The 17,268-nt window shown below is 42.2% G+C and overlaps 1 protein-coding gene across 1 annotated transcript in view; it reads left to right on the top strand.

The window, feature by feature from the left end:
- Nucleotides 1-17,268, top strand: part of GFPT2 (glutamine-fructose-6-phosphate transaminase 2) — a 105,449-nt gene that overhangs the window by 76,308 nt on the left and 11,873 nt on the right. The window contains 5 exon segments of the mRNA XM_075068161.1: nt 11,492-11,599; nt 12,259-12,357; nt 13,319-13,444; nt 16,244-16,302; nt 16,778-16,915. Of these exon segments, the coding sequence (XP_074924262.1) occupies nt 11,492-11,599; nt 12,259-12,357; nt 13,319-13,444; nt 16,244-16,302; nt 16,778-16,915 (530 nt within the window).

Raw genomic sequence — 17,268 nt, 5'->3', positions numbered from 1 at the left:
TCCAAGTATCACATATGTACTTATTGCATTTCTCTAAGCATGGACAATGAAGATAGACTGTTTTACTTCCTGATTCTCATGGATCAGCTCAAGGATCAGCTATATGCTCCATAAACTGTTTTTCTTTTCTTTCTTTTAATTCCATGACTGTTTAAAATTGTTTTCAAAGCATAAATTTTGTCCTCAAACTGGCAGTGTCCCGCTTTAGTGAGACTTTGCAAAGCTGTTTGAGTGTGTTTGACATTTTTAGACTCTGGAAATAATAATTTCCAACTTTTTTTTTTTAAATCAACATCACCATCCACACTGGAGTTGAAATTGAGAGCAGTTTGAGGCACTTATTCCTTTTACCTAAACTTAACATTTAAAAAGCGCAATAATGCGTTACAAAAATAAACACTGGAAAATTAATACTTAGTGTTGAACTAGAGTATAATAAAAGATGCTTAATCCTTATCAAAAATCTCTAAAATATTCCTGATCCTAAATTTTAGGTCTGGTAAGTGATTGTTTTGGAATTTTACTATTGAAAACTTTGGGGGAGGAGGTTAATAAAAAAAAGTTCCCTTGTGTTCCAGTTAGTATTCTGCTAGATAGCAGAAATATATGTTGACTGACAGAGCGTGATCTTTTTCCTCTAGATTAAGAATTTTGCTCACTTGGATATCCTTATGAGAGATTTTCGTGATGTCCCAGGGACACAGCAATCATATAATCGTTCTCCAAAATACCTCAGTACCCTACGGTTATATAAAGCAGGGCACTTACTGCAAAACTGAGCAGTCACAGTTCTGTTCTCCTCCTAAAGATAAGGCTTCTTAAGATAAGAGATCAAAAGTTTTATAAAAGTCAGTTAATGCTGGTGTGCCTATCCCATTGCCAGTCAAGCTACTCCAGATTTGTACTGTGAGTGACGTACTGGCTAAGGACATGATCTGCCACAAAAACAACCACCATCGTTTTTGTGCAGTGGATCTCAGAGGCAGGTCTGTGGACCTCTTTCTTTTTCTGCAAAAAGAACAAGAGTCCTTGTGGCACCTTAGGGACTAACACATATTTGAGCATAAGCTTTTGTGGGCTACAGCCCACTTCATCGGATGCTGTAGCCCACGAAAGCTTATGCACAAATATGTGTTAGTCTTCAAGGTGCCACAAGTACTCCTGTTCTTTTTGCGGATACAGATTAACACAGCTGCTACTCTGAAACTTTTCTTTTTCTGGTGGTCCACAAATCCCCCAAAAGAGAGTACAATACAGTACTGGTTGAGATAAGGAAAATAATGGCGAGTCTGAGCCCTGGTTCATAATTTCTTTCCTGCGAAGTGATCTGCAGGGGACCACTCATTGAATGAATTATTATATTAACTATTTTGCTGCCCTTGGGAAACTTCTAGCTGGCTGTTCTGCAAATAGCCCCTAAATCCCCCTCCCCCTCCCCCTCCCGGGGCTTGGGGGTGTGTGTGTGTCTATGTGCGTTGGTCTGTGGACGTAGGTCTCATGCAACGTGCCCAGTTCTCAAAGCGGGGAGTGTCCACTCGCAGTGCAAGCTGCGCCCTCCCCTGCCACTGCCCCCTCCTCCTCCCCCGCCCGCGGGCCTCGGGAGCGGCCCCCCCGCCCTGTCCCCAGCCAATGAGCGGAGCGGGAGCCGGGCTGGCGGCGCTATAAGAGCTGGGGCCGCGGCTCCGGCCGGACTCGCCTCGCCGGGACAAAGGTTACGCTACGACTGGACCATGTGTGGTGAGTGACGGGCTCGCCTGCGCCCCCTGCCCCTCGGCTTCTCCCCTCCCCTCGCCTGGCGTGGGGGCCCATCCCGAGGGAGCCCCCCGCCGCCTTTCTTCAGAAGCCGGAAAACGGGGGGGGGGGTCTCCTTCCATGCTGCCAAGGGCCCTGGCGGTTGCAGGCGCCCCCTCTCCTGGCCTCCAGAAGGTGGGAGCCCCTGAAACGGGGGAGAGGGAGCATCTCCTTTCCAGCCCGCACCCCAGCAAGGCGACTAGCGGATGCTCGTCTCTGCCCCAGGCATCCGCCTATTCGCAGCCAGCCTAGCACCGCCCCTTCGCCCTCCAGCTGGTGGCAGCGCTCCCATGTGTTCGCCCCACAACCCCCGGAGCTTGTTGCATTCATGGAGGACGGGGATTGGGGGTGGGGGGCGCTAGGTGACTGTTCTTGCCCCCCTGCCAGGGGGAGGGGCGGGAGGCTACAAGGTCCTTGGTGGCCACCGTGAATGGGAGTGAGGACAAAGCCTATCTGTAATCCTGTTACCCACTGGGGGTGGAATTACATCCTCTCATGGGAGACAGCAGGGGAGCAACTGCTGGGACAGCAGTGACTCTATTGTTAATTTGCGGGGTTGTTGTGTTGGGCCCAGAGACCAAGTGGATGAGGGAATATCTGTTATGGGACCAGCTTCTGTTGGTGGAAGAGACAAGCTCTGGAGCTCTGCAGAACGGAGGAAGAGCCCTGTGGGGCTCAACAGCTTGTCTCTTTCACCAGCAGAAGCTGGTCTGATAAAAGATATTTCCTCACCCTCTTTGCTCTTTGATTTTTAATAGCGTTAAAGTTAGCCAGAACCCCTGCTGCAGTGTGAACAGGAGTTCTAGCTATTTTATAAATACAGAAAATCCGGGCTTGATCCACAACTGTTTTTTCTGGGCTTCTTTATTTTGCAGAATTCTGGTCTTGATGCATCTGTTTTGTGGGGATGGTAAACCATAGATGTGGGAGGGCGTGACTGGTTTTAAACCAGGGGCGGGCAAACTTTTTGGCCTGAGGGCTGCCTCTGGTTTTGGAAATTGTATGGAGGACTGGTTAGGGGAGGGGGCTGTGACCCTGCCCTCTTGGGACCCCTGCCATCCCATAGAACCCCTCCTCTCATTCCTGACACTCCCACACCCTTGCCCCATCCAACTACCCCTTCTCCCTGTCTCCTGACTGCCCCCTCCTTCCCCTATCAACCCTCCCCCTCCTGCCCCAACTGCTATCCACATCCCTGCCCATCACCCTGAACTCCCCTGCCCTCTATCCAAACCCCCCCGCCCCCCTTGCTCTGTGCCTCCTTACTGTGGAGGCTGCAGAGGAGGGGGAACAGCAGGGAGGGGCTTGGTGTGCCTCCCTGCTCTTCGCTTAGGGGCTGGGCAGGATGGTCCTAGGGGCTGGACGTGGCTTGTGGGCTGTAGTTTGTCCACCCCTGCTTTAAACCAGTTGTTCTTGTCATAAGTAATGTCTCCCTCACTCACTTCCCATCCTTAACTCCCTTTCTGCCCTAATCAGATCTTTGTTTTTGTACACCCCCAAACTCCATCTTGGTGGCTTGCCCCCAAACATCTTTCATCACAACAGGCTTCGGGTGGTACACTTCACTGGGTGGTTGTTTTGGGGTTACTGGATGGCTCCACTGTTAATCTTTGCTCTAGATCAGGGGTTGTCTGCCTTTGGCCCACAAACTCTGGGGGTCTGTAGACTGTGTCTAAGATTTCTAAAGGGGTCTTAACCTGCATTTGAAATTTTTTTTTTTAGGAGTCCACCAATGAAGAGTTGAAAACCACTCCTCTTGGTCCAAATATCTACATTTTCAAATATTGATTTCAATTACCACACGGACTACCAAGTGTCCAGTGCTCACTTTGATTAGAAATCTTTGCACTGTAAAAAAGTTTGTCAATTCACCTAATAAGTATTGTAGTGCAATCTCTCTATCATGAAAGTTGAATTTAGAAATGTAGAATTATGTAAAAACCCCTGCATTTAAACCCCTGCAAAAATAAAACCATGTAAAACTTTAGAGCATATGAGACCACTTAGTTCTACTTAAGCCAATCACTCAGACAAACAAATTTGGTTACAATTTGCAGGAGATAAAGCTGCCCACTTGTTTACAGTACCACCTGAAAGTAATAACAGGCATTTGCATGGCACTGTTGTAGCAGGCATTGCAAGATATTTGTGCCAGATGTCCCTTCATACTTCATCCACCATTCCAGAAGACATGCATCCATGCTGATGAGTTATGCTCGATAACCCAAAGTGATGTGTGTGGACTGACACATGTTGATTTTCATTATCGGAATCAAATGCCACTAGCAGAAGGCTTTTCTTTTTTCATGGGTTGGGTTCTATAGTTTGCACATCAGGGTGTTGTGCTTTTAAGACTTCTGAAAGCATGTGCCACACCTGGTCCCTCTCGAATTTTGGAAGGCACTTCAGATTCTTAAACCTTGGGTCGAGTGCTGGAGCTATGAGAAATCTCACATTGGTACCTTCTTTGCGTTTTGTCAAATCTGTGAAAGTAGTCTTAAAACAAACGTGCTGGGTCATCATCTGAAATTGCTATAACATGAAATGCAGGTAAATCAGAATATGACATACAATTCTCCCACAAGGAGTTCAAATTTAATTAACACTTTAACGGGCATCATCAGCATGGAAGCATGTCCTCTGGAATGGCTGCCAAAGCATGAAGTGGCATATGAATGTTTAGCATATCTGGCACATAAACACCTTGCAATGCTGTCTACAAAAGTGCCATGTGAGTGCCTGTTCTCATTTTCAGGTGACATTGCAAGTAAGCAGGCAGCAGTATCTCCCATAAATGTAAACAAACTTGTTTGTCTTAGTGATTGACTGAACAAGAAGTAGGACTGAGCGAACTTGTAAGCTTGGAAGTATTAATGTTTTCTTTGAGTGCAGTTTGTAACAGATTTTTTTTAAGTTACAAGTACTGTAGTGAAATTATTGTGAAAGTGTAAGATGAATTAAATATTTAATTTTTGCAGTGCAGATATCGTAATAAAAATATAAAGTGAGCAGTCTAAACTTTGTATTCTGTGTTGTAATAGAAATCAGTGAAAATGTAGAAAAACATCCAAAAATATTTAGTAAATTTAAATTGGTATTTTATATATAGTGTGGTAATCACAATTAAATTAAGTTAATCATGTGCGTTAACTGATTGACAGCCTGTGTTAGAATTCTAGTGATAAGGCACTTTGTAGTATTCACATGACTCAGAGTTCTTCTATCAACCTAGGTGCCACTTCTCAGAGAGGTGGATAACTACATCAACAGAAAAACCTCCTTCCATCAATGTAAGAAGTGTCAACTCCAGAGCTACTGTGCTGTTGTAGCCATGTCTATGTTACAAGTTAACACACCTTTGCTTTCCTACTGAAGGCAAGGCTTTTAAGATGATAGCCAACCCAGAAGAGACCATTGATTAGACCAGCTTTGAATGTGACTAGATTCTGTGATGCTTCAAACAGTGACAGCAGCCTGCCTACATTAGGGCTCTCAGTGCTGCTAATGCAGTGCAGTTTAGCAACAGAGGGAATTTTTTTGGAAAATATTTTAGATTGAGGCCCTTCAAAACTTGAGAGGAATTTGGTAAAGGTAAGGAGCCCCTTTGGGAGACCAGGAAAAGTTTACTACTTACCTGTACTTGTTTGAAACTTTTTTAAAAAAGATTCTTGGTGTGAGATTTGGGCTGAATTTGAGTTTTACTGAGTCTCCTTTACATTTATGCTCTGAATCAGAAACCAATGCTTTGTATTTTTAAAATGTTCAAAGAGATGTTCAAGCTTCTACTTACTTTTAAGTTTGTTTTGATAAAAGCCACTTAAAAGCTCTTGTGATGGTGCAGGGCTCACCCCTGCAGCACCTCCTGCTGGCTGTCTCCAGGAATTAGCTCTCCAGCTGTTGGAGCACCCTCTGCAGGCCAGTGTCTCTCTGCCACTGGCCCCATATTCCTCCCAGGACCCCAGTGTCCCTTTAACTGGATGCTGCCCCCTGGCAGTACCTCCACAGTCTAGGGAACCCCCACCCAATATTCCCACTTTGCCTTAGTCTTGGCTACTGCCCAGTCTCCATCTAGCCCTCATTCACTGGGGAAGACTGCAGTATAAGCCACTCATCACAGGCAAAGGGGTTTGGACCTGCAGCCCAGTGCCTAAAAGGCCTTACCAGGCCTGTTCCACTGCAGGTACCTGGTTAACCTCCCTGCAGCCAGGCCCTTTTCTCTCTGTGTTCAAAGAAAGACTGTCAAGCGCCTCGCTCCCAGCCTCTTATATAGGGCCATCTGAGGCCTGATTGGGCTGTGACCCAGCTGCTGCAGCTTTCCCCAATCAGCCCAGTTTTTAGAGCTGCAGTCCTTGCCAGGGCTGCTTTTACCACTGCAGCCTTCCCAGGTAGGAGCAGGGAACAGCCCTTCTACAGCTACCTTAATTAAACAAACAACGCAACCTAGGTGAGAGACAACCCTCGGTAAACAGTCATGTCAGTTAGAAACATTCAGTTGAGACTGGAAACAACTTAATCTCAAAGTATGCAGGCTTTATTGATTGGGAAAATAAGGGAATTAATCCTGCTACAGCAGTTTAGTAAAACTTCTAATTTAGGGGTGGGGTAACTGATTTAGTATGAAATGGCAAGGCGAGGGACCCGTCATGTGTAGTGAGAGTGACGTGATTTAATTGCCCTCAGCCTTCTGCTATCACCAGCATTTGGGGACCAAATGTCTTCAGTGACGTAAAAATGTTATAATGGAACTTCAGTCCCAAAATGCCATTGGGGGTGGGGAAAGGACAGGGAATCCCTCTTCTGGATGTGAGGTATCTGTAAAATGCCCAGGTTATCATGTCTGACCCCATTAACATTAACTGTCACATCCCTTAACACATACATGGCATGTTGAAGCTGTTCTGTGAAACCTGGACACTTTTGACATTCTCTCTACAGTCAGCAGATACTTTAATATTTTTTAAAAGTATTAATAGTCTCTTTTTAAGGTTTATTCTCTCCTCCAGTGATTTAAATCTGGAAGTATTAACTGTGGTACCTTCTTGTCTAATCTCTGATTTGTATGTGTGTTTAGGTGGCACATACAGGCCAAAAGTTTGCAACATGGGTTCCTAAAATTTAAGTACATAAACGTATCTACACAGAAACCTAAGCACCCTTTTCAGGTGACTAATTTGAAAAATTTTGGCCAGAGTTAGTGTAAATGGAAATGTTGTTGCATGAAAATAGTGTAGTAAGAGTGGTAGTTGGCATCTGTCGGTCTCAAGAGACCATGGGTAGATGCCCCTGAGAGGTAAAGAATTTACTCAGTTGGTTTTTATGGCAGCTGTGAACGTGGTTAAAGAGCAGAGGTGAAAGTACGTCGGTACACCCCATTACGGCGTACCAGCAAGAGCTGGTGCGCCGTACCAGGGAGACCCGGTTTCCCCAGGCGGCAATTTAAAGGGTCTGGGGCTCCTAGCAGTGGCTGGAGCCCCCAAGCCCTTTAAATTGCTGCCAGAGCCCTGGGGTAGTGACAGCGGGGCTCTAGGGATTATTTAAAGGGCCAGTGCTCCCGCTGCCTCTACTGCCCTGGGCCCTTTAAATAGCTGCGAGAGCCCCTTTGCCGCTACCCCAGGACTCTGGGGGCTATTTAAAGGGTCCAGGGCTCTCGCTGCCTCTATGGCCCCAGCCCTTTAAACCACTGCTAGAGCCCCACCACTGCTGCTACCCCAGGGCTCTGACAGGCTCCGACAGCTGTTTAAAGGGCCCCGGGGTGGTAGAGGCAGGGGAGCCCCAGGCCCTTTCAAGAGCCCCTGGAACCCTGCTGCCGGAGCCTTGGGGTAGCAGTGGCCGAGCCCATGGCCCTTTAAACTGCTGCTGGAGCCACTGGCTGCCACTGCTTCCCCAAGAGGGAGGGCACTTACGGGTATAGGGCGGGCCAGGGACTGGCTCTGACCTCTCCACCCCTTCTGCCTGAGCCGGCCCCAACCCAGCCCCGTACTGGTAAGTCCCTATTTCTACTTTTACCTCTGCTAAAGAGACCCACTTGAGAGAGCGAATCTCTGTTGCATCTGTCACGTTTAAAAGTGATGTTTTGACCCTGTGAGGATCCAGTGTAAAAAGTGTTGACTATTTTAAGCAGATGATTTGGCTATTTAAATATAAAATAATAAGCTCTAGTCCATCTAAAAGTGAACTTCACTTTCTTTCTCAGAGCTAAGTTTTTGGCAATAACACACTCGCTCCAACTGTTGAAAAGACTTTAGTCTCTTTGAGGGGGAAAAGTGCCTTTACTTTTGGTCAAATTCAAAGCGTAGGCTGCCCCCATCTTGGTGAAGGCTTGCAATTACATAGAAAACCCTCAGAATCCTTTTTCTAACACGTGACATGCAGTCTGTCAGGGAAAGCCAGAATTGCAGACTCTTGATGGGGGTTTAAGGAGAGCAAGATTAACTCTGCTCTTACTTAAACTTCTGAGTGGTATTTTGGTGTTTTGTCTGTCTATTTCAGTGCAAAATTGCTTCTGTACAATCAGCTACAAGTAACTTGATCAAATCAGATAATTACAGTCATTACTACAGTTTATAACTGGCTTCATCTTCTGTGTGATGCAGTTACAACATGGTATTGAAGTCAAAGGAACAATACTCTAGCAAAAGAATGACTTTGAACTTTAACAGTTGGCTATAAGATATCCGATTCTATCTTGTACCTCAGATTTACATTCAAGGACATTTCATTTTTTAAGATTTGCTAGTGAGGTGAGACCATCACTTTCAATGGCTTTACTTGATTATTTTGGTGTAATACTTAAGATAAAACGTTTTATCTTAAGTATTACAAGTTCTGTCGGAAACTGCATCTACCGAACGCTTTTTAATAGTATTCAGAGATTTCAGTTTCACAGGTCTCCTTTGTATCGAGTAAAAATATGTCAAACCTGTAATTTCGTTCAGCTTCCAGTGGATGCTAGCTTTTCAGAAAACACTATACTAAAATGATGATGATTTCTAATTGCATGTTGCTCAATTCCTCTTTAAATCCAGCCAAAAGCATGATCTGTTCAGGGAAGAAAGTACACAAGGAGTGAATAAATTGTGAAACACAAGGAAATACTATAGTGGTTTGGTTTTGAGAATGAATTATTTCCCTGTACCCCAAGAATTTGTATTCCTTGGCAACCCAGGTGCAGCTATCACTTTCAGTGTAATGGCCTCTAGTGGCTTCTGAACCTCCTAGTTGACACATGTAGAAATATAGCTGAGTTCCCAAGAAACAAGAAGCCTTTAACAATTACAGCACACTGGTAGCATTGTAAAGGCAGTCCCAAAGGAAGGTTTTCCTGGAGCTCTGCGTAGTCACAAAGACGCCACGCTGAACACACAAGCCTGAGGTGTCTTTAAATATGTTGTGAAATCTGGCATAGAAAGCACGGTTGGATCTGAAAAGCCAAGCATGTACCAATGTTTTGGAATGATATTAAGAAATTTGTACTTAAAAATTCTGCTCTTGAGGCTGATGGCATGCACCAAACAACTGGAAAAGGGGATCTGGAAAAGCTGTCCAAAAATCCTCAGTTTAAGCAGACTTTATATGTAATAAACTGTAGACATTACTTCCAAAAAATCCATTTAAGAATAACACTTGTGTTTAGATGCCTTTTTTAAAAATTTAACTGTCAGTGTTCCCTGCACATACTGCCACCTGGATATTAATATGATGGGCATATTGGAAATGCCCAGGCTAAATAGATGTATGCAGTGCTGTTGTTGCTGTGTTGGTCCCAGGATATTCAAGAGAAGATGGGTGAGGTAATTATCTTTTATTGGACCAACTTATGTTGGTGTGAGAGAGACTAAATAGAGGGATTTGTCTTCTGTAGCACACAACGGTTATTCTGACGATATGCTATTCTGGATCAGTCTAATGAGCGCAATAGCTTGAGACTAAAAAGCTATCAGGCTAATTATAATCTGTGGTAGAAACTCTTTAAAGTTACTGGATTTACACTAACAATGAATTTGTCCTTAGATGTGCAACTATAATATTTTCACTACAACTTCCTTGCTTTTGGAGGACAAATGGGATATGTAAATTATGTTGTTGAGTTCTTAGTATCTTTAATTGATGGAGTGAAGGTATTGAATCTTGTATTCAAAATGTTAATTAGTCATTGCAGCTGTGTATTTGTTAGTAAAAACAATACTTTACTTTCAAGTTTAACAGTCTCTTAATAGCTCAACTTTCACTCCTTTAGTTTTGTGATGTCGGTTTCACTAGTTCTCTAGTCTGGATATGGTTTTCTGGAGTAGTCAGGAGCTAATTTATAATGTTAATAAAGGCATATTTTTAACAGCAAAACCTTCCAGGCTACCATTATAACAGTGGTCACAAGAATACATTTTTTGTCTTTTGCTTGCAGGTCACCTTAAAACAAACAAACAACCCCACACACCAAAAACTGACTATAGTTGCATCCTCTAAAGTGATCAGCAGTTAGCCTTCAGTCTCATTAAGAACATTATGCTATTGCTCTGCTGCACTTACTCTTCTACACGCCAGCCTTCAGAAAATGACCTGATGCATCAAGAATTCCTTCCTGTCTTAGTGGTGTCCCATTCCCCTGTTCCTCTTTCCCTTCCTTTCAAGAAAAGAGATTCCAGCTTGTGCACTCTCTTCTCATTCTGTTTATGGAGCAGAGAGTTTGATCTCTGCACAAGATGACCTCATTGACTTCAAAGTCAGAAGGGACTATCATGATCATCTAGTCTGACTTCCTGCATATCACAGGCCACAGCACCTCACCCATCCACTCCTGGCCCATAACCTCTGGCTGAGTTACTGATGTCCTCCAATCGTGATTTAAAGACTTCAGGTTACAGAAAATCCAACATTGACTCTAGTTTAAAGCAGCAAGTGACCCATGCTGCATAGCTGCGGAGGAAGGTGAAAATTCTCCAAGGTCTTCACCAATTTGATCTGATGGAAAATTTCTTCTTGACCCCAGATACGGTGATCAGTTAGACCCTGAGCATCTCATCAAGACCTACCAGCCAGACACCTAGGAAAGAATTCACTGTAGTAACTCAGAGCCCTGAAGCATGTGGGATGACAAATGGCTCTAATGACTCTTCATAGAGTCGGGGGTGGCAAGCAGGTTATGTTGAAGTAGCACAGAAGGAGAACTTTGGGGGTGTCTAGTTTGTCCCCTCACTTTCTTTTGTCCTTCCTTTTTGATGTCTTATCTTTCCTTTGTATTTTGCTAAAATGACTGTTGTAGACCATATAAACTAGGAACTTTTCAAAAATAGATGACTGTTCAAAGTAACTATCCTTTGATTACCAATGTCACCTTTTGCTCAATCATCATGAAGAGTTGGGAAGACTCTTTCCAGCTCAGTGTTCACTGCTGCTCCTAATTGGATATGTCTGTGAGGAGAATGAAAGGCTAAGCATTGCTTAGAACTGGTTCACTTGCTTAATGAACATGAACACTGTATTTGGTTTGCAGCATTTAAAATGGTTGGATAAATTTCTCTTCCCATTTTAAAGCCCACTGGGAATGACTACCAAATATAGGAGACTTTATTGGGAAATGTGGGATTTTTTTGTAATATTAATATTTTGAATTCCATAAAGGATTTTAAATCAATTTCTGAAGGGATCTAAACTAAATGTGTTCTTTCTCTTCTGTCTCCCTTCCTCTCTCCTTGCTTTACAGGAATCTTTGCTTATCTGAACTACAGAGTACCTCGGACCCGGAAGGAGATATTTGAGACTCTGATAAAAGGGCTACAGAGATTAGAATACAGAGGCTATGACTCTGCTGGTATCTGAATTTACTTGTTGTACAAATGAGCAGTTGTAAACAGGATTTTGCTAACTGCTTATCTTTAAATTTAAGATAATATGGCTAATGCTTCTAATCAAAATTTAGCATCTTGATTTGCACAGTATTCTCTCAACCTAATTTTATACCATTGCCAGGAGAGGATTAAAATTTATCTTGACTATTAATCTGATCTTCAGCTTTTCTTAGGACTTCAAGGGCTGAAAACTTGATTTAATCAGGTGTTCATCTCTAATTGAGGTGTACATCATGTAATCAAAGCAAACAGGATAAGGGAGCATTGTCTGTACACTATAGGGTGGGGTTGGGGAGGGTGGTATGTGTCTTGTTGAGGTGTGTATGGGGGAAGTCAAGGAGGCTTATTTATGTCATTTTAATTTTAACTTGTTAATGTCACTAGACAAAATCTTTCTGGGGGTCATTACTTAGGCAAAACTCCTGTTGACTTCAGTGGGAATTTTGCCTGAATTGGAGGCTAATTTTGAAGTAGAGCCATGCCTTATCATTTGCATGTCAGTCACATCTCAGGTTGGACGTTTCTTATAGACTCTTAGACTTTAAGGCTAGAAGGGAACATCATGATCATCTAGTTAAATTCATTTCTTAAGTAGCTGACACTTATGCCTTCTGAATTCTAGGTGTTGCCATTGATGGAACTAATAACGAAGATAAAGAAAGGTACATCAGACTAATCAAGAAAAGCGGAAAAGTGAAGGCACTAGATGAGGAATTATACAGTAAGTTTAAGAATCCTTATGTTGGCTTTGTATGTATTGCTGGTATGATATCACCTTAGACATCACTCATGTCAAAACAAACAAACAAAAAAAACACTACTGCTGATCTCTGCGTTGTATACCAGCCATTAGATTGGAGTGAGTGGTCTGTGATCAGCGACACTTGCTGTCACAAAGTAAATCAATCTTCCTGCTCCAAGTCTAAAGCAGCAGTCTTCTTGTTAAACTAAAGCTGCCAGAGGCCTCAATCCACTCTTCATTTTTGGGTGGCTAACACACTCCTTGAAATATGAGCTTCCTCTTGCACGCAATCATACTTCATGTACATTCTGCAGCAGGAATGGCAGAACATAAGAGTGTTGTACAACAGAAGCTCTTATTAGCACTAAAGCAACTGGTTGTCTTCACAGCATCAGTTTTGTATAACACTTCAGTAACCCATACGCCTCCTGGGTGTGGTGGTCTGTCCCATCTAGAGGCATGGAGACCACTTAGAGAGAGAAAATGAGTCTGCTCTACAGCCTTACCTAACAGCCAGTTGGCTTTTAGCTCATGTGGTAGAGGCTCATGCACTAAGCTCCAGAGGTCCCCGGTTCAATCTCGCCTGCTGACGACTGAGTTCTTTCAGTGCTCCATTCCCACGTGTGAAGAGCAGAAGTCACATTTCAATATATCTGAATTGTATTTTATAGTAATGTGAACTTTTTGGCTTAGTTCATAACTGTTAGGATTGGTTAAAAATGGTTGAACATTAGCAAATAAAGGTTTTAATCACAATAACTTGAACAATCCAAAGTTTAGTGTCATGAAAGTAAATACTTAAGGGTTTTTTTGCCATCTTCTAACCGCTTTTTAATGTACTGAAATCTAAAACTTTGGGGGACCAAATTCTGTTAATCTTGCATTTGTGTGATTAAGATTGAATTTAAAGCTGTTAGTGACCTGATTTCCCTCTCTCTAGAACAAGATGGCATGGACTTAAAGGCAGATTTTGAAACACATTTTGGAATTGCTCACACTCGCTGGGCAACGCATGGAGTGCCCAATGCAGTGAATAGTCACCCTCAGAGATCAGATAAAAGGAATGGTAGGTATTCTCTGTATCAATGTGCCCCAAATTTCCTGGTGCCCTACATAACTGCGTACTTTGCGTATGGGCTCAGGGAGAGAAAGGCGGGAGCTTGCGCGAATCTGTTGCTTCCTATCTGAACTGGCTGATCTGCTTAAAAGGGCAATGTACTTGAAGTGGGTTCCATGTACTTAAAGGGGTAATGCATGTCTCTCACTCATCCACACACCTCCAGCACTTTGGAAGGTCAGCAGCTGTGCATGTGCTATCAGGAGGAGGAAGTGGTGCACTCCAGCTGGATAGTGTGGGCTCCTCCTCATGTTCAGTTTTTGCAGGGAAGTGTTTGCAGATACTGCCCTGCATCTGTTGTGTTTCCTCCCTCCTGCCTCTGTCCATGCTGTCCTGTAGAGTGTGAGGCTATATTCTCAGCCAAGTGCTAGTTCACCATTTAGCAGCAAGGCATTCCCTGGGAAATATTCCACCTCTTACTCCACCACCTCAACCAAGCTTCACAATCATTCATTGCTGTGTACAGTGTTAAACTGTTTGTTTAAAATTGTTTAAAACATATACTGTATATGTAGATAATGTCTTTTGTCTGGCAATAAAAATTTCCCTGAAACCTACCCCTCCCCCATTTCCATTAATTCTTATGGGGAAATTGGATTCGCTTAACGTCGTTTCACATAGTCACATTTTTCAGGAACATAACTACAATATTAAGTAAGGAGTTACTATACAGTGAATTACTGTAAAACTGACTTATGTGTATAAATTTCATATAGGCTGAACTCCATTACCGTCTCAAACAGAAATTTCAATGAACAATTTTGTGGATTTTTCTGAACTTGGCAAAGCAGTAATTGCTCAAATAAAACATCCCTGCATCTAAGAGTCTTAAGTGAAATTTGTGTCATGCTTGAGAAACACAAGTGCAATAGAATCACTAGGGGTATAAATTGTTCTAACGGTAAATATTTGTGTGTATCAAAATTTCAATACAACTAGCCATCTACTCAGACATAATATAGAAATACATCTTATTGGGTCAAAGTCATCCTTGGTGTAACTACATTTCAAAGGGATTAGATTGTGGATGAATTTAGCCTGTTGAGGGCTGTAAAATGCTTAGAAATAACTTTTTTGTAATGTAGTTTGAGCAATCTATTAACTATACTTTCAGAGATCATTTCTATAGTTTGTAACTAGAGAAGTGTAACCGAAAGTGTCTGAATCCTGATTGGTTAGAAGAATTCTAAGGGCAGATCTACACTTAAAATGCTCCACCAGCACAGCTGCACCACTCTAGCGCTGCACTGGAGATGCCACTACACCAGTAGAGGAGCATCTTCCCTTAGCATAGTTAGTCCACCTTTGCAAGAAGTGGTAGCTGTGTTGATGGGAGAAGCCCTCCATCCACATAGTGCTGTCTATACCATCAGTATAACTGTCGCTCAGTGAAAAATCCACACCCCTGAGCAACGCAGTGATGCCACTCTAAGTTTATAGTGTAGACCTGGCCTAAGTAACTTACATTAGAAGCAGCTAGTGCTCCAGGAAAAAAATTATCTCTTTGCTGATATGAGAATACTAGAATAGTTTAGCTGGTACTAAACAGATTCCTGTGTGGCACCAAAAATTTTGATCAGCCCAAAGTGAATATTCTCCTGACTATGAATTTTTTATTGTTGTACATGAGTCTGCAGAGAGAGAGGTGGAAATTGTCCCTGTATTGGCCTACTGGATTTAAAAATAGCCTACTGGATTTTTCTGGACTTGAGGTCAGATTTTCAAAAGAGCTCAACACCCATTTAGACACCTAAAAATGGGAGGAGAATTGTTTTGAAGTGGTTGGGTGGGCATCTTAAGTACACATCATAGGTGTAGCAATTTAAATGGTACCAGGGCACCTACATGGAGTGGCCTGACATCCTAACAGTTCTAAACATAAGGGCCAAATGCTCAAAAGTACACAGCCCCCAGCATACTAACCTCTTAAAAATCTTGCTACTTATTATGGTGCCTAAATGGGAACTGAATTCTTCTGAAAATCTGGTGCTTGATGGCTTTTATTTTTAAAGAAGTTACTTTATTTTTAAATCTTTCCTTACTGTAAATGGAGTTACCCTATTTGAAAACTTCTGTTCAAACAATAAAACACCCAAGTTTCAAGTTCCAGCTGCATTAACACATTCTTTGGTTGAGACAACAGTATACGAATGGCCTATTGTCTCTAACAAATGTAATGCTTTTTGGATGGTGAATTTTTGATTGGTGTACAAGGGGTTTAATCAATGCTCAGTCTGGCTAAATTGTATATATTCTATTTAACATAATTATTAACAAATATCTAACAAAAAACTGTCCATAATAAACTAGTTAATAAAGATTACTGTTAATATTGATATCTAGTTGCAATATTTAATCTCCAAAATTGAGTGTGAACTCTTTCAGAAAAAAGTCTATTGCCCTTTCTAAAAAGACCACTCTCTTCCCCTCTCACCCCCCATAAGCCAATCAAGATATTTCTCCCACTGGCGGGCTGGGAAGAGGAGAAAAGAGATTTACAGTTTCTATTCTGAGAAGTGCTCCAATACTACGGTGGTGGTGACTGCTGTATCACTATCTCGATACTTAAGTCCTACAAAGTTGTATTTTAAAAAACAAAACTCCTAGGATTTTGTAATTCACTCTGGGGGTGCTGCGATAAACCTTGATCTTAAAGCTCTGGAAGTAATTAATGTATTTTGTGGCTCTAAGCTTCTCACTTTAATTTTGTGTGTGTGGAGTTTTTAATTATTTTAATCTTTCCTGTAGAGTTTGTAGTTATCCATAATGGAATCATCACAAACTATAAGGACCTGAGGAAATTTTTGGTAAGTTTTATGGCAACTTGACTAATTCCCAAACTAGGAAATACAAGCAAACATGTACAGATTTCTCATGGCATTTGCATAGTGTGAGTTAAAATGTGCAGCATTTGCTTTAACATCTGTACTGTAAATGAAGCTGCCTAATAAGGATAATACCCAGGAACTGATTCAATGCAGTGCATTTGTAGCCCTTTACATGGCATGACGGGTGTTGTCTGAAAACCTCTTTGCACATTGTTGCTCATGTTCTACCCTGCTCTGTTACAGTCTCTTATCTAAATGTTCCTTTGAAAATAATGCTGTTATATTTTGTTAAATCTTTACACTTTGTTCAGTGATTAAAAAAATATATACCAGCCCAATATGATCCTCTGTTTGAGATGTGTATCTTTCTGGTGAGACACACCAGTTAAAGGTACTTGTTGAGTTCCTGTCTGAGGAAGAAAACTTATCTTGCCTTCAATATATAACATTGCAGGAGACCAAAGGCTATGAGTTTGAATCTGAAACTGACACGGAAACCATCCCAAAGCTGGTCAAATACATGTATGATAACAGAGAAACTGAAATCAGCTTTTCAGCCTTGGTAGAGAGAGTTATTCAACAACTGGTAAGTGTGGGAATTCCATCTTTCTTGAGAAGAGGGACTGCTCATGGTGCTATTTGAATATCTTCATGAATTTATTGAATCCACCACAGAATTAAGATGCTGCAAATAACTGTTTTTTAAAACTTGTTTTAGTGGTTTTTATAGAGCAAGAAATTAGATTAAAACATTGAAGCTTGAAAAACTTGGTAAATCTCAAGCTTCGTTAGTATTTTAAAGCAGCAAGGGGGATGTTGCTGCTTTTTGCTAGACTGCTTTGTTAAAACGCTTTTGCTTAATCAGGAATCATGACATTCAAAAACCAGTGGGAGAACACTTCAACTTCTCTAACCGCTCAGGGTATGGCTACGCTTGAAATTTCA

This window comes from Chelonoidis abingdonii, chromosome 7 (assembly GCF_003597395.2).
Source record: "Chelonoidis abingdonii isolate Lonesome George chromosome 7, CheloAbing_2.0, whole genome shotgun sequence".
In the NCBI taxonomy this organism is placed as follows: Eukaryota; Metazoa; Chordata; order Testudines; family Testudinidae; genus Chelonoidis; species Chelonoidis abingdonii.
This window is presented reverse-complemented; position numbering and strand designations above follow the sequence as displayed.